Genomic DNA, 26,013 nt, shown 5'->3' with positions numbered 1-26,013 from the left:
TGATACAGGAGAGAGTCTGGTCTAATCATTTTAACTCTTGGCATCCAAAGACCTGGGCACCTTAGGAATATGAGTTCAGAACTAGGTACCATAAACAGGGCAGCATGAAAAGATGAGGTGTCAAGCTGCTTTTTGGCTATTGCCAGCATTGCAGTACTGACCAATAAAAACACTCAAGAAGCATGAAGGTACTCATGGTTTTTCATCTAAGTAATGTGCTGCCTTTCCTTAACCAATGCTACAACTCAGGGTGTCAGATTTAACCCGCATGACAACTCAACAGGAAACCCTAACACACACAAGAAGGATTAATAGAGACTAGCACATTAACACCACCCTATACCGAAAACCTACCGACCGCTATGCCTACCTTCATGCCTCCAGCTTCCATCCCGGGCACACCACAAGATCCATTGTCTACAGCCAAGCACTGAGGTACAACCGTATCTGCTCTAACCCCGCAGACAGAGACCAACACCTAGAAAATCTCCATCAAGCATTCTCAAGACAACAATACCCACACGAGGAAATAAGGAAACAGATCAACAGAGCCAGACGTGTACCCAGAAACCTCCTACTGCAAGACAAACCCAAGAAAGAAACCAACAGGACTCCACTGGCCATCACATACAGTCCCCAGCTCAAACCCCTCCAACGCATCATCAGGGATCTACAACCCATCCTGGACAATGATCCCACACTTTCACAGGCCTTGGGTGGCAGGCCAGTCCTCGCCCACAGACAACCTGCCAACCTGAAGCATATTCTCACCAACAACTGCACACCGCACCATAGTAACTCTAGCTCAGGAACCAACCCATGCAACAAAACTCAATGCCAACTCTGCCCACATATCTACACCAGCAACACCATCACAGGACCTAACCAGATCAGCCACACCAACACCGGTTCATTCACCTGCACGTCCACCAATGTAATATATGCCATCATATGCCAGCAATGCCCCTCTGCTATGTACATCGGCCAAACTGGACAGTCTCTAAGGAAAAGGATAAATGGACACAAATCAGACATTAGGAATGGCAATATACAAAAACCTGTAGGAGAACACTTCAACCTCCCTGGCCACACAATAGCAGATTTTAAGGTGGCCATCCTACAACAAAAAAACTTTAGGACCAGACTTCAAAGAGAAACTGCTGAGCTCCAGTTCATCTGCAAATTTAACACCATCAGTTTAGGACTAAACAAAGACTGTGAATGGCTTGCCAATTACAGAACCAGTTTCTCCTCCCTTGGTTTTCACACCTCAGCTGCTGGAACAGGGCCCCATCCTCCCTGATTGATCTAATCTCGTTATCTCTAGCTTGCTTCTTGCTTGCTTATATATACACACCTGCCCCTGGAAATTTCCACTGCTTGCATCCGAAGAAGTGGGTATTCACCCACGAAAGCTCATGCTGCAAAACTTCTGTTAGTTTATAAGGTGCCACAGGATTCTTTGCTGCTTCTACAGAACCAGACTAACACGGCTACCCGTCTGATGCTAAATTAAAATAATCCAACCTCGGATTTAACTGCAAACATCAACACTTTCCTCCTTTATCCAGAGCTGGGAATTGACTTCAATGTTGCCGCTATTGCCAATGAAGTGCACTGAAGGAGCAGATACAGAAATCAGAGCTGGTCATACAAAACTGCATCAGGATTTAGCTGCCTTTCTGTTTGCTTGCTGCGTCTTTTCAGCATTTTGAAGATATTCTTAATGTGCGCTAGTGATGGTTAATGAGTGCCTTCCAAAGGACAAAAGGAAGTAGAAAGAAGTTGGGGGGGGGAGATTTGGGAAAGATGCAGGTTTGTTTGCTGTGTGATAGACCCAGGCCAGTTGGGAACAGCAGAGTAGTAGAAGGGAGATGTACTGGCCACTGGATAAGCAGTTTTCTGTTCCCTGAGTGACCAGAGCAGGGGCTGTTCCAGGCTAATGAGAACACCTGACTCCAATTAACCTGCTAAGAGTCAGGTGAGGCTCTTAAGCACCTGACTCTAATTAAGATCCCTCTGATGCTATAAAAGGGCTCACTTCAGTCAGGCCAAGGGGGAGCCAGAGGAGAGGAAGTGCGTGCGAGGAACTGGGAGCAAGAGGTGTGCAAGAAGCTGAGAGTGAGTAGGCTCTGCTGGAGGACTGAGAAGTACAAGCGTTATCAGACATCAGGAGGAAGGTCCTGTGGTGAGAATAAAGAAGGTGTTGGGAGGAGGCCATGGGGAAGTAGCCCAGGGAGTTGTAGCTGTCATGCAGCTGTTCCAGGAGGCACTCTAGACAGCTGCAGTACATAGGGCCCTGAGCTGGAACCCAGAGAGAGGGCCCGGGTTCCCCCCAAAACTCCCAACTCCTTATCCAACACAGGAGGAATTGACCGGGACTGTGGCTTCTACCAGAGGGGAAGGTCTCTGGGCTGTTTCCTGACCCACAGGTAAATCTGTGAGGCAAGCAAATCCGCCAATGAGCGCAGGACCCACCAAGGTAGAGGAGGAACTTTCTCACAGCTGTTACATTCAATACCAAATCCAAAGAGGCCATTCAAATACCATTTTCAGGATGAGGACTAGATGGATCACACACTGGATTGGTAGGGGCACACAGATGGTTGGTAGTGAATGGAAGCAGGAACCTCCTGATCACTGAGGCTTGTCTACATGGGAAAATTGCACCAGTTTCACCTCAGGTCTGAATTTAAACCAGGTTACTTACACCAGTGCAAATCCAAGAGTAGACACTTCTATTTCAATTTAAGAGTATCTTATTTTGATTTAGTTTAAGTCAATTGGGAATAAATTTAAGATAAATCAGAATAAGAGTGTCCACACAGGGATTTGTGCTGGTTTAGCTAAATTGGTTTAAGACCTGATTTAAGGTAAACCAGTGCAACTTTCCCATGGAGACAAGGCCTTAGACCCAAAGGTAGGAGTTAAAAATGGGCTAATCCTGCAAATATATAAGCATGTGAGTAACTTACTTATGTGAGTAGTCTCATGGATCTTAATGGAACAATTCACATGGGTACAGTTACTCAGTGCTCACATGTTTGCTAAATCAGGCCCAAAGGCATTTCAGTCGACAGCTTTTATTTGATCTATGTCAAATCTAGTCCACTTTAGAAGAAAAGTCACCCAAAACACTATAGGAGGCAACCCAGTTGGCAGAGAGTCCAATGACTGAAAGGATACTGCACTCTCCCTGCCCAATCTCCCCTAAAGGTTGTCCGCCTAGGACAGGGCTGAGATGGATTTGCTATGCAGTGGGAGGGTCCTGTACCTCTTCTGGGGGCAAAGTGAAGATGCTGAGGAGAGAGAGAACCTAAGTCTCCAGCTCTGTCAAGCTGCTCACTTCCATAAGCTTCATTCAGGAGACTTCCAAAGGAATCAATGGAAGCTGTGCATACATTGCCTGATTCTGTGGCAGAGCTGCCATTAACAGCAGGGGTGCAGGATCCAGCCGACAATACCCACTGAAAGTCAAGGGAATCTGCCCTTTGAAAATCTCTCCCTAACTTTTTTTTTTAATTTAGTTGGTGCTCAGAGGAAAGAAGAGAGGGAAAGAAATGAACCACAGCACTGATGTATTTACTCCAACATCCACAGGATAAAATGCCTAAACTGGGGAGTGTTTTCCCTGAATCAGGACTGGCTGACTGGGCCCAAAGGCAGGAGGCATGTGTAGTGACTGAGAAGTAATTCATTTGGAGTAATACCTAATTTCAAGCAAGAGTGACCAGATGGTCCCCTTAGATCCACTAACAAAGGAGACATTTCACATGTGGTTCCCACCATCCATGCAATGAAGGGGGCACTCAGCTGCCTCTCTAATGCTATTCCCCTTCCCTGCCACCCACAGAGGGAACTCTACAGGAGCTTCAGGGAAAGGGGAGGAGATTGAGCCACAGCAATGAAGCTGCGAGGAGCCAATCCTGGTCAGAAGGCACATTGTCTCTGCATGGATGTCCCGGACCTTTCTCAGAACCCTTGGGAACAGCATGAATCTCTGGGAATCCTCTTGGCTAGAGGATGGGCCACATGGATTTTCCACACCTCCTCCACTAAGCCCCCTGACTGTGGTTATCCAGGACCAATGTTCAACAGGAACAGAAAAGACGCAGGGTTGAGTTAAAAGAATATATTTTTAAAATTTCTTTTAACTAGCAACATTCTTAAACCCAAAGGAACTATCCAGTTGCTATATGCTCCTGGCATGTCTCATAGTCTGAGCAAGGAAACTGTGTTAGCCAGTGTGACTCTGGGGTTCTCCTCCTTTAGCACAACACACCAGTGTTCATATTTACTACCTCATACGCTTCGATGCAATTAGTGTAGACAAAAATAATTCCTAGATCAAAATGTATCTAGGAACAGAAACAACTGGAGAAGCCAGAGCTGATGGAGGCACAGAATTCAATCTGGCAATGATTCACAGGGTTTAAGGCCAGAAGGGGCCATTATGATCATCTAGGCCGACCTATATACCACAGGCCGCTAATTACGGCATCATGCCCGTAACTTGTCTTTGCGCGATAGCGTATCTTCCAAAAATCTATCCACTTTATCTAAAGACTTCAAGTGGTAGAGAATCCACCACATCCCTTGTAAGTGGTTCCAATGGTTAATTACCCTCACTGATAAAAATGCTGCACCTTTTTTCTAGTCTGATCTAGTTACCAGTCATTTCCTGCATCCTCTGAAAGTCCCGCCTGAATGGAGTGTTTTGCCCATGGTTCATTGGCAGTCTGCCCTTTCCAAGAACAGGTATGACTAGCAGCTTTCAGAGTCTGGTGTCTGATTTTTCAATAGCCTGGTTTATCTCTGTAGAACAGATTGACACTTCGGCAGCTGATCAAGCTGCAGATGTCTGGTTGTGACTGTTCATGTGCAGCAGTGCAGCCGAGAACAGTGGTGAAAAGCCGATGCTGGCAAGGCTAGAATACTGAATATGACAATGTTCTGCTTTCAGTCTCCGTCAGCCGTGCTAACTCCCCCGTGGTAAAACTGCCAGGGGAGGAAAACTCTGTGAGGCTCCGCCTCATGGGAGCTCCTCTTGGTCTGGATGGGTGGGAGCTGTTGTTGTTTGGAGTGCGCCAGGGACCTAGACCACTGGGGGAAATGGCAGGAAGCCAGAAACATCTATGCCTTTGCAGGTCTCTGGCACCACACTGACACTCCCTGGCAGTGCAGGTCCAATGCAGCTTCACTGCCAGCATCTCCTCTGACTGCTGCTGCCCCAGAGCGGAGTTCCCATCACAGAATTGGGTGAGAGAACAAGGTGCCTTCTCCCTGACACACCTACCTCTTTTCTCACCCCTCCCCATGAATCCCCAGAACCGAGATAGCCCTGCAACACCCCTTTCTGTGCAAGGAGGGGGAAATCCACGTTTAGAGGATCCTTCCATGTGCCAATGTTTAGGGCTTGATCTGGACCCAGGGGCGGCTCCAGACCCCAGCACGCCAAGCGCGTGCTTGGGGCGGCATGTCGCGGGCGGGCGCTCTGCCGGTCGCCGGGAGGGCGGCAGGCGGCTCCGGTGGACCTCCCGCAGGTGTGCCTGCGGAGGGTCCGCTGGTCCCACGTGGCTTCGGTGGAGCATCCGCAGGCATGCCTGCGGGAGGTCCACTGGAGCCACGGGACCAGCGGACCGTCTGCAGGTGTGCCTGCGGGAGGTCCACCGGAGCCGCGGGACCAGCGACCGGCAGAGCGCCCGCCGCGGCGTGCCGCCCTGCTTGGGGCGGTGAAATGTCTAGAGCCACCCCTGTCTGGACCTATGTTACTTCCAGGTCTCTAAAGCTATCTTCATATACTGGGAAGGCAGTGTGGTCTAGTGGATAGAGCATTAGCTCAGGAATCAGGAAACCTGGATTCTATCCAGGATCTACCACTGACCTGCCATAAGGTCCTGTGCAAATCGTTTTCCCTCTCATTTTCCCATGCCTTTATCTGTTTAGATTGTAAGGTCTTTGGGACAGAAGCTGTCTAGCAGTATGGAACATTATACTCAGCTGAGATTCTAGGTGCTACCGTAATGCACATAACTGCAATATACTCAATGCATTTCCAACCTACTGGCAAAACTGCATTTGCACAATAAGAGGTCATATTTTATACTGTGGCATTAATAACTAATATACATTTCCCAAATATAATATAAAGACTAGGACTGAAAGCTGCATTCAATGATATTTCAATACACAGTGGACACTACCATTAAGAAACACTAAGTAGCCTACCACTAACTTGTAGTGGCCAACAGAATTGTTAGATTTCTCCTAAAATACCAATTTATGAGATTGCTTCCTGCAGTAATTGATTTAAAATCTAGCTTTTCTGTCATTAACCACACCCATGAAATCCTCCTTCAAGCATCCCTGCAACTGTATTTTACCAGGACTTTCAGTTTATTCCTCACAAAATCTACACCTGAAGTGGTAACATTATTCTTCATGGGGAGGGGGGGCTCGCTCATTAGCTGTACAATAATATAAACTGCTGTGCAGGTAATCAGGAGACAAGACGAAGGCTACTGCCACACAAACAAGCTGTTAAGTGGGTCTGAACATGAATAAAAGTCCCAAACACCAGACCTAGATCAGCCTGATCTGGATTGCCTCTTCTTATGGAGAAGACAATCAGCCCAGCGGGGCTGACAGAGGCAGAAATGACCCCAAACAAACAATCTCAACATTGAATTGTGCTTACTTTGTTTAGTCCTTTGGGGACCTGGCTCAATATCTAGTTGGCCCATATATAGGGCCAAATTCTGAAACTCTTTCTCAGCCTTGCCAGAATGAGGATTGTTTAATGTGGCCCCTACTGACCAATCCACATAATAGGGTATGTTCACACAGCCAGCAGAAGCGAGTCTCCCAGCTTGGGTCCACAGACTCAGGCGTGTGTCCTGCAAATAGCTGTGTCGCAGAAAGAGCTCAGGCTCCGAGACCTATTATTAGAGTGCTAGTGTGAGACCTACTAGCCCCGCTCTGTTAACCCTGGCTGGCAGGGTCCCTCCTGCAGGCTGTGTAGACGTACCTAGAGTGTCTATTTTCCCAGAAATCCACCCGGGGAACTCCCACACTCCCATCAGAGTTATGCCAGTATCAATGAGCAAACGGGTGCCAACAGGATTTCGTGTGCTGAATGACACAAGTGAAGCAGGAGTAATTATCCCACAGGATCCACGAGTTGACATACCGGAGAAACACGGATGTTCAAGATAGTGGGTTTACCAAAAAGTTCCCAGTTAGTTCTAAGAAAACTTGTCGCTATATTCTCAGCATTCCCTAATTGGATTTTTTTCCCCTTAGCAGACAAAGCAGCTCCAAATACCAGAGGGGAAAAGAAAGACGGGAATGAGAAAAGGACAGTACAGTATGTTCATGAACATCTCTATGACCTCACACTGAACTTTTCATATTCATGTCACATGGGAGCAGAGCAGAGTACATGCCAGGACCTGGGCTTGCCTCTCCCAATTCACCTGCGCACACAACTTTGACACTGCTGCACTTCCTAACTCTTAGAGGGTTGCTCAATCAAAGCTGCCACTTTTGCACTGCTTCCTGCCATGTTAAGACGCTCATAAAATACAAATAAAGTCAAAGTACTAAAAGATCTTAATAAAACATGCCCTGTCTCCCACACAGCTACACCGAAAACTCAACAGCTGTCTGGAGTAGGCAGCTGCCTGCCTGTTGAAGCTGTGAAATGAAAGGTTTGGGATATTTTGGCAAACATATTCAGGGCCAAATCCTGCAGTCCTTCTCAAGCCACGCTCCCACTGGCTCCAAGGGGAGTTCCATCTACGTAGAGGCCCTGCGTGACTTCTGCCACCAACTGCCAGGGCTTCCTTTCTTACAGAAAGATTTCTGACACACAGAATCAGCGATTGTCACCGCTCTCTGCACTTCACTGGCGCTCGGGAGGGAAGACATGAGACGACAGGACGGATCTCTCTCACGCCACAGGACACAAGCTGACAACTGATTAAACTGCAAGGCAGGAGAATTTTGGATAGAAAGGAAGGTGAATTTTCCTAATATAAAACCCCACCCTGCTGAGCCATGACTTGGAAATGACCATTACTGAAGTCTAGTCTTCAGCATCTTCTACTCACGTTGTGCTGCGGATCTGAGCAAAATTAGATATACGTTATATCCCCTTCAAAGCCTAACACAACACTGGAGACTCCTGGAGAACGGACCAAGATTATGAAACTCTTTCCCCGCCACCCCCCGCGCAAAACTAGATTTACATTTCGGAAGCCAAAGACTGGTGATTTATTCCAAACCACTATTCTGCCTCCCCCCACACACACCCTCAAATACAGTGGAAGCCTCAAGTCTAGGGCCGGCCTTCAGGAGCCTGAGAGTAACACAGAAGTGAGACACTGGGATTTGTGAGTGGTGCTCTCAGAGCACCCTCTAGTGGCCAGAGAGGAACACCATGGGAGTAGCTAAATTAGAGGAGTAGAAGAGTACAGGATTAATGGCATCCAAGGATGTACTGGAAAAAAAAACAAAACAGGACCTCACTTGAACCAGCTTTCATCTAAAATCATCACCATATCAGTATATCAGATTATAGTCCCTGTGGCAAATACTGACTAAGAGGGGTGGGTAAGTGAGGGGACAGCTCATGTTTTAAAACAGAAATTACAGAGCGGGCATGGCTTTGAATAATTGTACCCCCCAAAAGAATGAACAAATATTCTCCCTTGACAGAAAAACAATTTATAATTTACACACATCTTTATTGGAAGTCCTTTTAGGTATGTTCTTTCTGAAAACATTATTTCCCAATGTCTTTTGCTTACAATCAGGTAAAAGGAAACTTCTGGCGAATACTTTTCATTCAGATAAGGTTTAAACATTGCAAACATACGCTACACTTTTGCAGTTTATTGATACAACTCTTTTTTTCTGTTAACATGACCAGTTAATGAAGATTGACCATTTTTTCTTTTTTTTACATTTCTTATTTTTCCATAGCCAAGCTCTGTTAGTGTTATGGTAGCAACTAATGTCAATGAACTGTTAAATTATTATTAATTTGTACTGTCACAGCATCTAAGAGTCCTACTCACTCACAGGCCAGGACCCCACTGTCCTGGGCTCTATACAAACACAGAACGAAAAGAGGATCCCTGCCCCAAAGAGCCCCATTGTGCTTAAACTACATCCCTATTATTTTTCAATTGCAATCCTCACATTAAAGCCATATTTAGCTTAGATTTTCTCAGGCTGGAACAAACTAATTCCGAGTTGCCCACAGAGAATTCTGAACTGGAGAAGGGAGTAATTTAGGGTTAACTGAAGCACTTGAAGTGCATTCATGGGGTTCTTTGTACAGCTTGAATGACTCACACAAAATATTGACACTTGGTTTGTTTTCTTGTATCATAACGGAACATGATAAACTATCAGTGCTGTTAAAGTTGCATTCACTCTTGTTACTTTTGGAATGTTAACAAAACACTGATTTCGTAAGAATTCATAGCATTTCCAGAACTTCTGACACTTTGCGACATTATTGTTCTTCATTGTTTGGCTCTTGGTTATAAGCACCTGCCCCAAAATACTATAGGACATTTAGGGCTAGATTTTAAAAAGAGCTCAAGACTAGATTTTCCAGGACTCAGCAACCTCAACTAGTGGCTCCTGATTTTCAAGACAGTGCAGTTCCCATTTAGGCACCTAAATAACACTTGGATTTTCCAACATGCTCAGCATTCAGCAGCTCCGACTGTGACACTTGTGACCAGATTTTCAGAAGACCTCAGCACCTTTTGAAATCTGGCCACATACTTTGGGGCCTAGATGGGGACCTCAGCTAATCCCAGACTGAGAGTGTTGAGTTCAACCCCTTATCATCCCAGCTAGCATTCATAGTTGTTCAGAGGTTTCATACTGTTTCACACCAATTTATGTTTTCTTTCTGTCTCAACTAGTGCATTTGCAGGAGTCTCAGGAGGGAAGACAAGTGCCAGGAGTTAATGTTTTAAAATCCTTACATCACTAAACAAATCTGAACAATATTATACCAGAGATAAATACATTCAGCCTTCCCCAACTACCAATATTTGCACAAAGTTTAGGAGAGTTTCTTTACTTATTTCAGGGGAATACCTTTCTATACACAGCCAATAGTTATTGGATAATTGTACTGTAGCTATACTGGTATGTACTTACAATTTTATTTGCATTCCAGTGGCTATCCTGGAGTAGCTCTTGCTGTGTTACGGCAAAGGCAATTGAAGAGTGACTGATCTCACACAGTACACAAACCATGAAGATACTTACATGCTTTAAACGAGATTCATTATCAAATTGTTCTGAAAATGGTCTGGTATGTTTGGAATCATTCACACATTACATAGAGGTAAAGGGCTTTCCCTTCCCAGTCATACCAGGAGTATATAAATATTTGGGGTTGGAAACGATAACAGAAATTTGTCACTTATTCTGCAAGATGATTTTCCTTTAGAACTGGTCAAACCTCAGTTGAAAACAGCTTTGGCTAGCACCTCAAAGGATTCACAGATCTTCCTCTCTTCTCCAAACCTGCCTTCTTCCATCCAAATCTTGGCCCAGCCTTCTGATCTCGCCTCAGCAATGTGAGCTTTATCAATTTAAACTTAACATGCCCAAAACTGAGCTCTTAATCTTCCCCACCAAGCCCCTGGCTCTGCCTTTCTCTGTTACTGTGGTCAGCGCACCTTCTCCCATCATTCAAGCCCTCTGGCCTCAGTGAATGCAATTTTCCTCTCCTCAAGTCCATTCAAAAATCAACAAAGAGTCCTGTGGCACCTTATAGACTAAGAGACATATTGGAGCATGAGCTTTCGTGGGTGAATACCCACTTCATCAGATGCATGTTTTTACAGATCCAGACTAACACGGCTACCCCTCTGATACATTCAAAAGTCATAAAATCATAGACATATAGGACTGGAAGGGACCTCAATATGTCATCTAGTCCAGTCCCCTACACTTTATGGCCAGACTAAGTAATAACTAGACCACCCCTCACAGGTGTTTGTCTGACCTATTCTTTAAAACCTCCAATGATGGAGATTCCACAACCTCCCTAGGTAGTGCTTAACCACCTGGACACTTAGGAAATTTTTCCTAATGTCCAACCTAAACTGCCCTTGCTGCAATTTAAACCCATTTTCTCCTGTCCTATCCTCAGAGGTTAACGAGGACAATTTTTCATCCTTCTCCTTGTAACAGCCTTTTATGTACTTGAAAACTGTTATCATGTCCATCCTCAGTCTTGTCTTCTCTAGACTAATAACAAACCCAATTCTTTCAATCTTCCTTCATAGATCATGTTTCCAGGGGTTCTCAGGACAAACTTTTGGTGGCCTCAGAGTGCAGCCACCAACTTTTGCCGGTGGCCACTCTCACACTTTTTCCTAAATACTTAATTAATTTTAGGAAAACCAAATAAATATGCACATATACACCTCCAAATCATTGTAATTTATTTATTGCTAGCTAGTAAGTCTGTTGTGAAAAGTGATATTAACAAACATACAAGTATCACTTTTCACAGTAGACTTACTCAGCCTTGGCAAGCCTGGGGGCAAATTAAGTCCTGGATGGAGGGCCGGGGGAGGCAGTGGGGCCATGGGGGGGTAGGGGGTGGAGCCTGAACCCCTGTGGCCAGAGCCTGAAGCCCAGTGGCCAGAGCCCAAAGCAGACAGGGCCCAGGGACACAGCTTTACACCATGTGACCAGAGCCTGGAGCCTGCCACCGCGCAGCCGGAGCCCGGGGCTGAAGCCCAAAGCCTGAGCCCCACCATCCCTGGGAAGGTGGGGAACTCACTGGCTGCCTGCTTCTACAGCGTTCTACCCCAGGTAACTCCAGAAGGGCCCAATCCCTGCTGGCAGCCCCAGCAACCAAACACCAAGGCAGCACATCCAGGAGCAACAGGGAGGGGTGCTTCTTTGCCCTCCCCATCGTCACAGCCCAGGAGGCTGTGGCCACAAGAAAAGTCCCTGGTGGCTGCATTTGAAAAACACTGTTCTAGACCCTTAATCATTTTTGTTGTTCTCCTCTGGATTTTCTCCAATTTGTCCACATCTTTCCTGAAATGCTGCACCCAGAACTGGACACAATACTCCAGTTGAGGCCTTATCAGCGTGGAGTAGAGCAGAAGAATTACTTCTTGTGTCTTGCTTACAACACTCCTGCTAATACATCCCAGAATGCTGTTTCCTTTTTTGCAATAGTGTTACACTGTTGACTCATATTTAGCTTGTGATCCACTCTGACCCCCAGATCCCTTTCCGCAGTGCTCCTTCCTAGGCCGTCGTTTCCCATTTTGTATGTGTGCAACTGATTGTTCCTTCCTAAGTGGAGTACTTTGCATTTGTCCTTATTGAATTTCATCCTGTGTACTTCAGACCATTTCTCCAGTTTGTCCAGATCATTTTGAATTTTAATCCTATCCTCCAAAGCACTTGCAACCCATCCCAGCTTGGTATTGTCCGCAAACTTTGTAAGTGTTCTCTCTATGCCATTATCTAGATCAGGGGTCCCCAACGCGGTGCCCGCGGGTGCCATGGCGCCCGCGGGGGCATCTAAATGCGCCCGCATCCTGGCCGGCGGTGGAGCACCCGCTGAAATGCCGCCGTATTTCTGCGGTGTTTCGGGGGTGACACCCCTTGATGACGTCACTTATCATCGGCAAGTGACATCGAGAGGCGTCGCCGCCAAAACGCGGCAGAAATTCGGCGGTGACGCCTCTCGATTACATCACTTGTCGGTGGCAAGTGACATCATCAAGAGTCGTTGCCGCCGAAACTCTGCAGAAATTCGGCGGCATTTCGGCGGGTGCTCCACCGCCGCCATGGTCCTTTGTCTGGCGCCCGCCAGACGAAAAGGTTGGGGACCGCTGATCTACATCATTGATGAAGATATTGAACAGAACCGGTCATTCCACTTGATAGGTCCTTCTAGCATGACTGTGAACCACTGATAACTACTCTCTGGGACGGGTTTTCCAACCTTATAGTAACACCACCTAGGCTGTATTTCCCTAGTTTGCTTATGAGAAGGTCATGCGAGACAGTATGGTGCTGCTAAGATTCTGGTTCTTTGTTCTGAAATCATTCCCTCCATCTTTGCTTCCCCCCTTCTCCACCATAACAAACTTGTCTCTACCTTTAAGATCTTTCACAGTTTAGCCCCACTGCAGTAGGGTACTTAGAGGGCTGGGTGGCTTAGTGGCTAGTGTACCTGACCTCCAACTCCTGGTTCTGCTGTTGGGGGGCAGGGGTGGTAACAGTCCCTGGTCCCTGCCCCTCAGTCTGACCCCATCCCTCAATGGCCTCTGCTCTGTCAATGATGCCACAGTTTGTTGCCTATTAATTCAATTTTCTTGCAAGCACCTTCATGCTTTCTCCTTTTCCACCCTTTCCATCTAGCAGGAGTTCCCTGCTCATATCCCCAAAACCATTACCTTATCCTCCTCCCAAACTCACCATAAAAAACTCACCTGAACGGTGATGCTTGCAAAATACCAACAGTGACCAGGCAGTTGATGTGCTTATTTTACCAAACAAAGTCATTTCACTGTGATTTTGTCCAACCCTCTCCCCTCCCGTTTGTTCTCTCCTTCTGTACTCTTGTCATGTGCTAACATTGTAAGCTCTTTGGGGCAGGTATGGTCTTTATATGACAGGTGCGTACCAGTGGGGTCCTGACTGGGCACCTAGAAGATACTGCAATATGGGTAATAACAACAATATTGTAAGCTGCAGTGTCCACTTGCTGTCGCTTTTGGAGGAAGCATCTGAAACTGACAAAAAGGCACAGCTTTCTGATGTCAGTTTCCCCTTGTGCCAGGCAGTGAGTGCTTCTCTGCTGGATGCCCTGGGGTATTCCATTGGTGTCCCAGAATGCCCGCCAACCGTACTGTTCAGCCTATTTGCAAACTTAGTTAGCATAGCAGGTCAATGATGTCATTTGGAGAGAAGCTGTCAGCTTCTATCCATTTGTAATACTAAGTTTCTCAGTTTTTCCACCACCTGTACTCACAAGCGCCTGACGTGCCCCACTGAGTGAAGACACAATAGTTCTGGAGTTAGGACAAGCCAGATAAAATTGATTTGTTCAAGACCATTTGAAAGCAAGAAAAATATTGTTCCTTTGCACAATTTTAGGGATGAAGAAACTATGGCAACAAACAATCCCTCAAATGATCCTCTTTAATATTGGCACTTAGCCCATTCCACTCTGCGATGAAAAGTGTTAATAAGTTTGGGGTTTTGTTTTTCTTTTTTTCTGTTTTATCTGAAAGCCTTTTTAAATTTGCATCTCTGTCTTCTTTGACGGATGTTCTGCAGTTACCTAGAGTAACTTTAGAAGACAATTAAGTTAAAAAGAAAACCTCCCTGTGAGATTTATTTAAATAATAACGCTGATTCTGAAGCTAATGACAAGTTACAAATTAAAACAATGCTTCCAGCCCCAAGACTGGAAGGATGTGAATTGCTTTGACAGCAAAAAAATAGAAAAAAGGATTAAGAAAAGCTAGAATTTATTTACTAAATTTATCTCTAGTGGTACAGAGAATTTTAAGAATAATTCCTTAGCTTGACTGCCACATTTCATATTCCAGAAAACCAACAGACAGATGTAACTACTGGCAAAAGAGACCTTAAAGGGGATAAAGAATGAAAGCCTAAAGCATAAAATTAGTATCTGCTTCTCTGCCCCATATGTTTAATTTTTTGTTCTTTCCACTTTTGGAATAACAGTTTTCATTAATATCTTGAAATGCTATGTTGTTTGATCTTTAATGTTACTTACTATCAAAAAAAAAAAAGAAGGTTCTTAACAGGTAAAAGACATAGCTCACAAACCTATGATCAGCTGTTTGGAAGTGTTCAGTGACAGAATTAATGCATAAAGGTGCCTTGTGTTTCATATGAAAGTTTAAATTGTATATGTAGGTCTCAAGCCTACAAACACTTACACATGGGAATGACTCTCCAGGAGTTGTCTCGTCATATGCACATGTGTTTGAAGGACCTGGAATTTAATTACATAAAATGAAATGATACTTAGACTTAGACATTGCAGCTATAGCAATGTCACTTAGGGATGTGATTTTTTCCCCACAATAGTTCAATACCTAGCATAGATGCAGTTACACTGGCAAAAAAGTACTTTTGCTGGTATAGCTTATTGTGTTTGGGGAACTGGTATAAGCTAATACTAGCAAAAGCACTCTTTTGCCAGTAAAAGGTGCACCTTTTGCCAGGATAGCAATCCCAGCAATCCCTTTCAAATGTAGGCAAGGCCTCCTCGCACCTGGATGACGAGCAGCTGGCTGGAGCTGGAGCCTAAGATTGATGTGATGCTGCTAGGAAGAAAGGCATACTTCCAACAACTCACCTGCTCCACTGCAACCCCTGCCCTTGGATTCTAAGATCAGACAGCATCACTGGAGTTGGCATTGAGTCATTAAATGCAGTTACCCACCCAAATATCCCTGCTGACAAAGAATTACCACTTCCCTCTGCAGCTGGTCAGAGGACAATGCCCCATTCTATTGCATCCTGATCTGGACCCATGTGTTTGGAATTTCCAACTACTGCATTTCCCTACACCGGAGAATGAAGGCCTGCACCTATAGGAAGCTACAACTGATTCAAAGTGCAGCAACTCATCTGACACACACAGGTTACTGGGGACACAAATCCCTCCATTCAGTGCTCCCTACATGGGCTCCCCATTGGACACAAGCACCTAGTTCAAGGTCTCTGTATTGATTTTCATAGCCCTGCTTAGAATTGGCCCTACCTACACAAGAGACCATCTCTCTCCTAACACAATGATGACCTCACATAACAACTTTGCTCTGCTGGAAAAATTAAGTTGTCAACAACCCAGAGAAGAGTAATCTCCTCAGGAGACAGAACCTCCATGAAAACTGGACTGAGACAATGGAACTCACAACCAGACACAGTTAGAATGACCCATCACCGCATTCAGAGCTAACTGCAATGCCGTTTCTTTGACATAGCTTACCTGTAACCACCCTCTCCAACACATCTCCAGCCCCACACTAGATACTTACTATCACCCATGTCCTCCCCCACAGGTAGTTGCAAGCTTGTTCCTGTCGGCAGGGCTGGGAGAGAGAGAGATTTTGGTGCTTCCTTTTTTTGGAAGCCTCCCAGATACCACAGTGATAACGAGCAACTTTATAAAACCTAACTGGATTGAGAGAGAGATAATAAAAAGGTCAAAGGAGTATTTGTACCTGGTTTTGCATAGCAAGGGAAGTCTCCCCTGACGTATCTAAAACTCTTATTCACACTCATTAATAAGCGCAAGCCATGCAATCTGTCTCACTGAGCAAGACAGACTGAGAGAGGACATACATGGTGGTGGTATTTGGTTTATTGGCATGAGACTGGGATAGCTGCCACTAGTGAATTATACAAGTCATCTCCAATGGCTGATTATTAAACCTTCATATTGCATAACAGCGTCCTGTGGGTCACAGCACATTAAAAGCAACATTAGTTTAGGCATTTTAAAGCATTTTCACATTTTCTGCTGCTGCTCCTTCTAAAGCAAGACACCTTAACTAACAATATTCCAGCTGTACCAATGAAAGGCAAGAAATTTAAAACAAAAAAGATCTCTAGGCTATACAGGGCTGAGTCTCTGTTACCCTGCACCACACAAAGTGAAGATGGCTCTAAATTGCTACCAACTCTGAATTTCAACATTTTAAACTCATTTTGCACTGGTGTAAACCATTACACATGGCCATGGGGAAATCAAATTCTATATTAGTTTTATTTGTATGACAGTCCCTTGTAGACACCCCACCCGAGGTCAGTGCCCCATTGTGCTAAGCACTGCACAAACACATAGTAAGAAACAGTCCCTGCCCCAGACAGCTTACATTTGAAATGTATATAAAATAGTTTGTTGATAAATCAGGGTGACATAACAGAAGGTCTTTAGGGCAAGGACCTGTCTTCCTATGCTTGTAGAATGCCCAGCGCAGTGGGACGCTGATCCTGATTGCACTGTTTGAGAAATACTACAATAAAAATAATACGTAACATGAATTCGTAATAAGGGCCAATATCTTAGGCTCTGATCCAGCAAGCTGATCCACATAGGCAGGAACCTACAGCTGTTTCTAGTCCAGATAGCTCACAAAGCACCTGACCTTAAAGTACCACAGGTCTGGTTTATCAGACCAGACTGATCTGGGGACAATGGGGATGGACATAGGGCATTTTTAACTGTGTGTTCTTTTTGTTAAAAGAGGAAACTGGCTGAAAGCTGCTCAAAAGTTTGGACTCTCAGATACAGTCCCGAGTAGAGATGAATTAGTGGGCAAAGTGCAGGCGAGGTGGCCAAAGGACAACAGAAATGCAGCTCATCAGGTGGCTGTGCCGTTTATCACAGAGATATCAGGACCACACGGTAGTAAAAAAAAATCAGTCTGGTTAAATAGTCATGAAAACTTACTAGCCCGGACACAAAATCTACTTGCCAAGGGCTTACCTTAAAAACTTGAATGCCATGTTGCTGAGATTGGGCTCTCCCTTTCTCTCTCACACACACATACACGAGTGCCAGCTTAAGGCGCCGTATAAAGTCAGCCCATTATTACAGCCTATTCGCAACTCACAAGTGTTATCTCCACAGGGTCGCTAAACACACCGCCGCCAGAGCAGTGTCGTGTGGATGGGGCAAGCCGAGGGGAAGCACTAAAGAGACAGCCAGGGAGATCTCACAGGCTGGCCCCGAGGACTCCCTCGGTGGATCCCAGCGGCGCTGTTGGGCAGGCGGGAGCAGCGCACCCCTAGCGCTGGGCACCGTGAGCGCGGAGCCCGGGCGCAGCGGGGGAACCCGCGGGGGGCGCCGAGATGGGGAAGCAGCGGCTCCGCGCGTCCCCTTCCCCGGCTGTCTCGGTGCCCGGCCCCGGCCAGCCCCGCTCCCGCAGCATCGGCGCCGGGTCAGACTGCAGGGCTCCTCCTGCGCCCCAGGGCACCTGCTGCGGGGCAGCTGGGGAGAGGGCGCAGGGCTCGCCCTGGGGGCGCAAAGGGGACGGGACGCGCAGCGAAGCCCCGACCCGGCCGAGAAGCAGGAGAGCGGCGCGCGGGGGAGGCACTTACCTGCTACAGGTTCGGCCGCAGCGCCCCCCTCCTGGGGATCCGCTTTCCTGCCAGCCCCTTTGCCGCCCTTCTTGCCTTTCCTCCCTTTGCCTTCTCGCTTCTTCTCGGCCATCCCGGCGGGTGCTGCCCTAGCGCCCGGGGACGCTGCGCCCCTCTCCCCCGCTGAGCTCCGGGCCCCGCTCCCTGCCTGCCCCTGGCGCGCCGGCTGCCCCCTGCCCCTCGCTGCGCGCAGGCTGGAGCAGCAAGCGAGCCGGCTGGTGGGGGAAGTTCGCCTCTCTCTCTGCTGCCCCTTCCCCTGTGTCCCCTCTGCTCTCTGGCTGCCGCTGCTGCTGCTGCTGCCACCTGGGACAAGGCGCCAGGACTTCCTGGAAGTTTGGGGAAACTCCTCTCTGCTATGTTTCTTTGCCCCCGCTTCACTAATGCCCGCCCCGGGCACCGCACGCTGCTCCGGGAGGAGCCTGTACAGGTCCGGGGCACAGGGCTGTGTTTGTGGGTGGATGGGGAGGAGCAGGAGCAGGAGCGGCTGCAGCAGCCAGAACCCGACAGAGGTCGCTCGAGCGGCTGGGAAAGCGCTGGGCGAAGCGGGGCGGCGTGCGCACGCCCGGTGAGCACGGACAGGCACCTTGGCCCGAGTTGCTGCCGCTGCTTGCTGCTCTTGCCCCCGGCTGCAAGGGCCTCCTTGTCCCGCGGGGAGCTGTGCGCGCGTGGGACCCCTTCCCCCTGCCAGAGCTCTAGCACAGGGCGGAGAAAGTCCCCCAAAGGAGGGAGGACACTGGGGAGCCCAATTTCGGAGCCATGTGGCATTCTGGGGTCTGATCCTAGGCCACTTCCCTCTTCCCCCAGGGCAAGGCTGGGTTCAGTCCCAAACTCGTGGAGAGCCTCGACTGAAAGAAGGCGCCAGAGAAGTGTAAAGGTTGTTGTGGCTATTTGCAGGGTGGAAGTTAAAGTCTCCCCTTGTTTAAAAACAAAAAACAAAACGTTTCCTTTCATTTTAATGATTTCCCTTTGCACTGTCAAAGCAAAACAGCCCCTCATATTTGTCTGCCACATTTTCATACTGCAGGGACTCTTCCAGAGTTTGAGGCCCTGTTCCTGCATGCTGAGCTCCCCCCAGATCCAGGCCCCACTGATTCCTTCATGAAAGACTGGAAAGTGAAGTGCATACATGTTTAACAATACATGTGCCTGACATTGCTAATAAGCCTCTTAGCAGCCCCAATTCAGAAGTCCTTTGCTGAATATGGGATGGATTTAAGCATCTTCTTAAATATTTTGCTGAATATGGGACCTTACTGTACAGTGGAAACTGTAGTCTCTCAATTCTGACCCTAAACAGGGGTAAGGTTACTTGTGTGTGTAAGTTTGGGCTTTCAAACCTCAATCCCACAAGCTGTTCTTTGGAAGTGGATCCTTGTCCTTGTGTGAAGCCCTATCACTGGCGTCAAGTCCATGTAAAGTGCATCTGATGCTCAGATTCTTGTAGGAACAAATACTATATTAAAGTGGACTGTGCAGTCTGTAGGCCTCCAGCTGAATTCTTCTTATCTCATTAAGGACCTGAGCCTGTAAATATTTGCACCCAAGTGACAGTCACCCAAAAACTTGGATGCTTTAGTAAGTTGTTTAATAAAACATTTTTCTTGTTTGAAACCTGACCGACATTTAATGGGACTCTGCAGAGTGGCACTTGTGTGGAATAACAGGCAGCATCGGTGCCTAAAATTGGGATTGCTGAATTTTCCTTTAATATTTATCAGCATTTAGTGGATAAAAGAGAATGGTATGTTATTTTTAATGTCCCTAGGATTCAAAGTACGGTATTTAAAATAATCACCATGTACACAAATGGTGTGATAATAATAATTTCTAATATTGTCAACTACAACTGTTTAAAAATTATGAATCAAGCCTCAAGAAAATCATGTGAATTTAAAATTATACATTTTAGGTTCCTTTTATTTGTTGTCTAGGGTTGTAGCCTTTAGGGTTCATATTTTCAAGCTTTTCTCCACAATCACAAGGGCTAGAAACTTACTTTTCTTTCAATAAAAACTGTGATTGTCAGGGACCATGATTCCAGCATCTGGGGTTTTAAGAAACATACCCAATTTTGCGACACTTCTGATAAAACCGTAAGAGTTGACAACACTGCAGTAAACATCAAAACTGGGTCTGATTCTGCACTCATTGATGTTAATGAAAATCCAGTGAGTTGCAAGACTAAGCCCTATCTGAAATATGCATCATCAATGTATGAAAGAATAAGGTGGGCAAATTTTTAATAGAGAAAGTCAATATCGGTGTCTATTTTTCCAGTCTTCAGTGCATTCAAATTGCACTTGAATTCTTGATACATAGTGTTCTGACATGTGAACAGGCCAGATAGGGATTAATCTAAAGCCGGGAGAAGGAAAGCAGGTCTGAGGATATACAATTTGCCATTGAAAAAATATTATTGGCTGCAGTAGCTCTGTTTTTCCTTAAGGGGTCAGTACTTAGCTAGGAGGGAGCATTATCTGGCAAAATGTGGAGAGAAGAAAAATCAATGTGGAGAAACATACTGTACTTTCAAACACTTTTGATCTGAGGTAATCTTCTATATACTTGAGTTTAAATGCTCAAGATAAAGTTTTACCCCCACTATTTATTAAGGGATATTATTATATAATATCAGAGGGGTAGCCGTGTTAGTCTGGATCTGTAAAAGCAACAAAGAATCCTGTGGCACCTTATAGACTAACAGACGTTCTGCAGCATGAGCTTTCGTGGGTGAATACCCACTTCTTCAGATGCAAGATTATTATATTATTATATAATAATTATTGTGAATTAATTGTATTATTATTTTTCAAGTGCAGACAGAAACAGTATGCTTAGACACAGACCCCAACCCAGGGGCTTTCCTTGTTACGTTCCAATACTGCAAGTTGATCATTGAAGGTCTGTGTGGCTGCAGGATCATGGGCGAAAAATAGAGGGCCGAATTCTGATGCTCTTACTTCTTGGACAGTCTTGTTGAAACAAACAGGGCTACTTGCACGGTAAGGGACTACTTGGCATGAGTATGGATCTCCGAATCTGCTCTCACAGAGGGAATTCATTCCTTTGAGACACGTTGTCAGTCTATAGTGGTTTGCAGAAGAGATTACTTCTAGATAAAAAGTGAGAAGGTGGAAAGGGTAGCTCCTGGTACTTTACCCTTCTCCCACAGAAGGGTAAAGTTGTTGGTGCCAGCTTCCAGGCACCGTGGCACAACTGGTAACACCTGCTATATCACCATTTGCAGGAAGCACTGGAACTGACCAATTGCAGCATGTTGGTAGACTATAGGCTTCCAGTACAACTGGCTCGAAAATGTTGCTTCCCCCTACCCCACATACACATACACACAACCCATGGGCAATTATGATGAAAATGCCCCCCAAAATCAGTTTTTGTTAACATTTTCCACAGCTCTTCAACAGTTTCAATTTTTAAATAGACACGATTTTTTTTAAATCAATCATCACTGCAAATCATAAGGCTGACCCTGCAGTCCTTACACAAGCAAAGCTCCTACTGCCTTCAATGGGACTTTTGCCTGAGTGAGAAGTGTAGGATTGGGTCTGATGTTTTCAATGCACTGTCTGTACTTGTTAAATTCCTTTTAGTAGCGATAGTAAAATGTTAGTGTCCTGGATACTACATGGGAATGGTAGAGCTTTGTTGGCAATAGCTGTGTCTACACACACAAGTTGCATCACTAACTTTACATGTATTGTTAAAGTGCTACAACTGCCTCAGGCCTGGTCAAAACTTATGTCAACATAGCGATAGCACTCAGGGGTGTGAAAAATCCACCCCCCTGGATGTTGCAGCTATGCCAACTTCACGCCTGGTGTTGTCTCAGCTCGGTTGATGGAAGAATGTCAGAGAGGTGATGTTCTTACAGCAGTAGAAAAAATCCTGTAGGATGTGTCTCCACTGGGATTATGGCAGCCTAGCTAAGGTGCCATAGCTATAGACCCTGGAGTGTAGACGTGGCCTCAGGATACAGGGAGTTTATCCCAGCCTAAAGGTAGAGCTTATACCTGTATAGCTTAGGGCATGGCTACACTTGCAGATGTAGAGCGCTGTGAGTTAAACCAGCCCTCGGAGACCGCAGCACAGAAAGCTGTTCACACTGTCAGCTGCAAGCGCAGTGGGGTGGCCACATTTGCGGCACTTGCAGTGGCATTGGGAGTGGTGCATTATGGGCAGTTATCCCACAGAGCACCTCTTCCAATTCTGGTGCTGTGGCTTGTAGGAGGGGGGTGGGGAGTGCGGGACATTCTGGGTCCTGTCCCAATGGCCTGTGCTGCATTGCTTCACATCCCAGCAATCCCTGTGCTTCCGTCCATATTTGGCGCCATCTTTCAACGTTTTTTGTACTGCGCACTCTGTCTTCCCTTTCGGTCTGTGGGAATGGATCCTGAACTTGTGAGGAATATGATGATGGGTCTCACCAGCACATCACGAATTGCAGTCGAGTTACTCCTTTAAGCCATGAAGTGACAGTGAAGAGTCCAACGATGATGTCAACTCGCGTAACGCATATGACATGAGATTGCTTGTGGCATTCATGGACATGCTCACCACAGTGGGATGCCACTTTTGGGCTCGGGAAACAAGCACTGAGTGGTGGGATCACATCGTCATGGAAGTCTGGGATGATGAGCAGTGGCTGCAGAACTTTTGGATGAGGAAAGCCACTTTCATGGGACTGTGTGCTGAGCTCACCCCCCACCCTGCGGCACAAGGACACGAGATTGAGAGCTGCCCTGCCGGTGGAGAAGCGGGTGGCTATTGCAATCTGGAAGCTGGCAACTCCAGACAGCTACCGATTGGTCGCTAACCAGTTTGGAGTGGGAAAGTCGACCGTTGGAATCGTGTTGATGCAAGTTTTCAGGGCCATTAATGGCACCCTGCTCAGAAGAACCATGGCTCTGGGCAACGTGCGTGACATTGTGGCTGGCTTTGCACAAATGGGTTTCCCTAGCTGCAGAGATCGATAGATGGGATGCATATTCCAATTCTGGCACCAGCCCACCTAGCCTCTGAATACATAAATCAGAAGGAGTATTTCTCTATGGCTCTCCAGGCACTTGGGAATCACCGTGGGCATTTCATGGACATTAACGCAGGCTGGTCTGGAAAGGTGCACAACCCACGCCTCTTTCAGAACACTGGCCTGTCGAGGAAGCTGCAAGCAGAGACTTTTTTCCCAGACCAGAAGATCACCGTAGGGGAAGTCAAAATGCCCATTGTGATCCTTGGAGACACCACTTACTCTTTAAAGTCGTGGCTCATGAAACCCTACACAGGGAGCCTTGACAGCAACAAGGAGCGGTTCAACAACAGGCTGAGTCGGTGCAGAATGACTGTTGAGTGTGCTTTTGTCCATTTAAAGGACCACTGGTGCTGTCTGCATGGGAAGCTGGACCTGGCCGATGACAACATCCCCATGGTTATAGCTGCGTGCTGTACCCTCCATAACATTTGTGAAGGGAATGGTGGAAAGCTTCACTCAGGCATGGACCTCGGAGGTTCAACACCTGGAGGCTGAATTTGAACAGCCAGAAAGCAGGGCTATTAGAGGGGCCCAGCACGGGGCTTCAAGGATTAGGGATGCCTTGAGGGAGCAATCTGATGCCGAAAGCGACCAATAATGTTTGGTGCCCTGAACGGGAGTGAAGTGCAGTGGTTCCAGTGCTAGTAGGCATCTGTGTTTGCTATGCATGATGTACTGACTTGCAGTGCCTGTTGCTTACTTAATGCAATAAAGAATGTTTTCAAAGCCAAAAAAATCATTTATTGAAAAGAACAGAACTGCAGGGGAAACACACATGGTATGACACATCTGTGCTGTCTGGGTGGAGGGAAGGGGGCAGGGTGGGGAATGGGACAATCACAGATTTGCATATGTCCTTAGCATATTCAGCCTTCGGCTATGGCTACACTTAAACTTCAAAGCGCTGCCGCGGCAGCGCTGGCCGCGGCAGCGCTTTGAAGCGCTAAGTGTAGTCAAAGCGCCAGCGCTGGGAGAAAACTCTCCCAGCGCTGTCCGTACTCCCGCTCCCTGTGGGGAATACCGGACAGCGCTGGGAGCGCGGCGCCCCGCTCTGGGGCTTTGATTACACTGGCGCTTTGCAGAGGGTGTGTTTTCACACCCTGCTGCAGCGCTGCAAATTTGTAAGTGTAGCCAAGCCCTTCCTGTCTGGAGTGCCGTGGAATGAGTGCTGCACTTCAGGCTGGCTAAAATGCATGGTGATGGGGGTTGAGTGCAGTGGGTAAGGGTCATAGTTTGCAGGGCTGGATGGTGAAGCTACAAGTGTTGGAGGCAGCTGGTGGTGATAAGAACCTGGATGTTGGGGAAAGTGGGTTGGCGATGACATGGGTGCACAAGGAAAAGAGTTTTGGGACAAGGGCTGCGGGGGGGGGGGAGAGAGGGGGGCTGGCTGGCACGGATGTGCTTCGCCTGCATTGCTACGAGTGCCTGTATCAAGTCTGCTTGGCGCTCCATGATGCTTAGCAGCCGCTCCATGCTTTGGTGCCGGCAATCCACATTCTGCTGGCAGAGCCTCCTTTCAGTCTCCTGCCACTCCTGCACTTTTTGATTTTCATTAAGGGACTGCTGCATGACTTCATGCAGCAGGTCCTCTTTGCTTCTTCGTGGACGCTTCCTGATCTTTGCAGCCTTTCGGCCGTTGATAACAAGGATGGCTCGGATCTCAAGATTGTATCTGTAAAGCCAAACTGCAACACTTAACAGAGGCAGCATTGTTCATACCAGACAGAGCAATGATTCGGCCAAACTTAAAGACAGCTATAGTGTACACAATAGCAGAAAGTGCCCGTCCCAAAGCGAGCGCACATAACCCACAGGAGCCCCAAAATGGTGAGTAAGCACAGGGGCAAGGGGGACTGATTGTTTCAGGGCCGTACTGTCCTCTGGGTTTCTGTGCCTTGGGGAGAGCCAACAGCTGCAGGCCCTCCCCCCCGCGAACACTGTCCTCACATTTTCCACAGGATGAGTTCATCCTGGAAGATATCTCACTGCTGAGGGTGACCTGGGAAGCAAGGGATGGTCTTCTACTACAATGCGGCTTCTGCTCTGGCCCATATGCAGCAATGGTCCCCCCGCCCATCACGGCACAGTGGTGTGGACATGTTAGCCTGACTGGGACAAGGAGCACAGCAGCTCTGCCAAGGAACCTGCGCAAGCGGATTGCCCAGCTTCTGCATGAGACCTTCGATGAGATCACTGAGGCCGATTACCACGATGTGAGAGAGCACATCAATGCCCTATTCTGCATCCAGCTCTAACCCTGCAACCTCCTCGCCCGAACAGCCCGCACCGAACAACTTCCTTCCCAAAATAAAAGTCATTTACCAGGCACCCCCTCTGCTGTTTGTTCTTCCCCAAGCACCGGCCGCTGCAACTGGCTACCTTCCTCCTGTCTTGAGAACAGCTCCTGGCTGCATGCGTCTAGGGATGCCAGGCCATCCTCTGGCTCTGGGCCCCCCTCCTCCTCAGCACCCTCGCTCCCACTTTCCTCCTCCTGCCTTGTTGCACTCTGGGCTGCCACGGCCTCTGAAGTGTCCATGGTGGTCCTCGGAGTGGAGGTGGGGTCGCCCCCAAGTATCGCGTCCAGCTCTCTGTAGAAACGGCAGGTCGCGGGAGCAGCACTGGAGCGGCCGTTTGCCCCCCATGCTTTGTGGTAGGCGTTCTGCAGCTCCTTCACTTTAACCCTGCACTGTTGTGCGTCCTGGTCATGGCTCTTTTCCATCATGTCCCTTTATATCTGCCCAAAAGTATCATAATTCCTACGGCTG

The 26,013-nt window shown here is 47.2% G+C and overlaps 1 protein-coding gene and 1 long non-coding RNA gene across 9 annotated transcripts in view; one reads left to right on the top strand and one right to left on the bottom strand.

Moving 5' to 3' along the window:
* NRG1 (neuregulin 1) overlaps positions 1-26,013 on the bottom strand; it is an 816,555-nt gene that overhangs the window by 235,017 nt on the left and 555,525 nt on the right. The window contains exon 1 of one of the 8 annotated variants that reach the window (XM_039543751.1): positions 18,160-18,708. The exons of 6 other annotated variants lie outside the window; for them this stretch is intronic. In XM_039543751.1, coding sequence (XP_039399685.1) covers positions 18,160-18,271 — 112 coding nt within the window. In that variant the 5' untranslated portion in view covers positions 18,272-18,708. Of the gene's footprint in view, positions 1-14,984; positions 15,003-18,159; positions 18,709-26,013 lie in introns of those variants that run through there. One more of the 8 variants, XM_039543755.1, reaches the window with a different exon arrangement.
* Positions 1-26,013, top strand: part of LOC120407754 — a 40,070-nt gene that overhangs the window by 2,574 nt on the left and 11,483 nt on the right. Inside the window, exon 2 of the long non-coding RNA XR_005600232.1 lies at positions 21,013-21,200. This is a non-coding gene — a long non-coding RNA (uncharacterized LOC120407754). The remainder of the gene's footprint in view (positions 1-21,012; positions 21,201-26,013) is intronic.

Source organism: Mauremys reevesii, linkage group 6, assembly GCF_016161935.1.
Source record: "Mauremys reevesii isolate NIE-2019 linkage group 6, ASM1616193v1, whole genome shotgun sequence".
Lineage (NCBI taxonomy): Eukaryota > Metazoa > Chordata > Testudines > Geoemydidae > Mauremys > Mauremys reevesii.
Note: the sequence above shows the minus strand (reverse complement) of the source record. Positions and strands in the feature narration are given on the sequence as shown.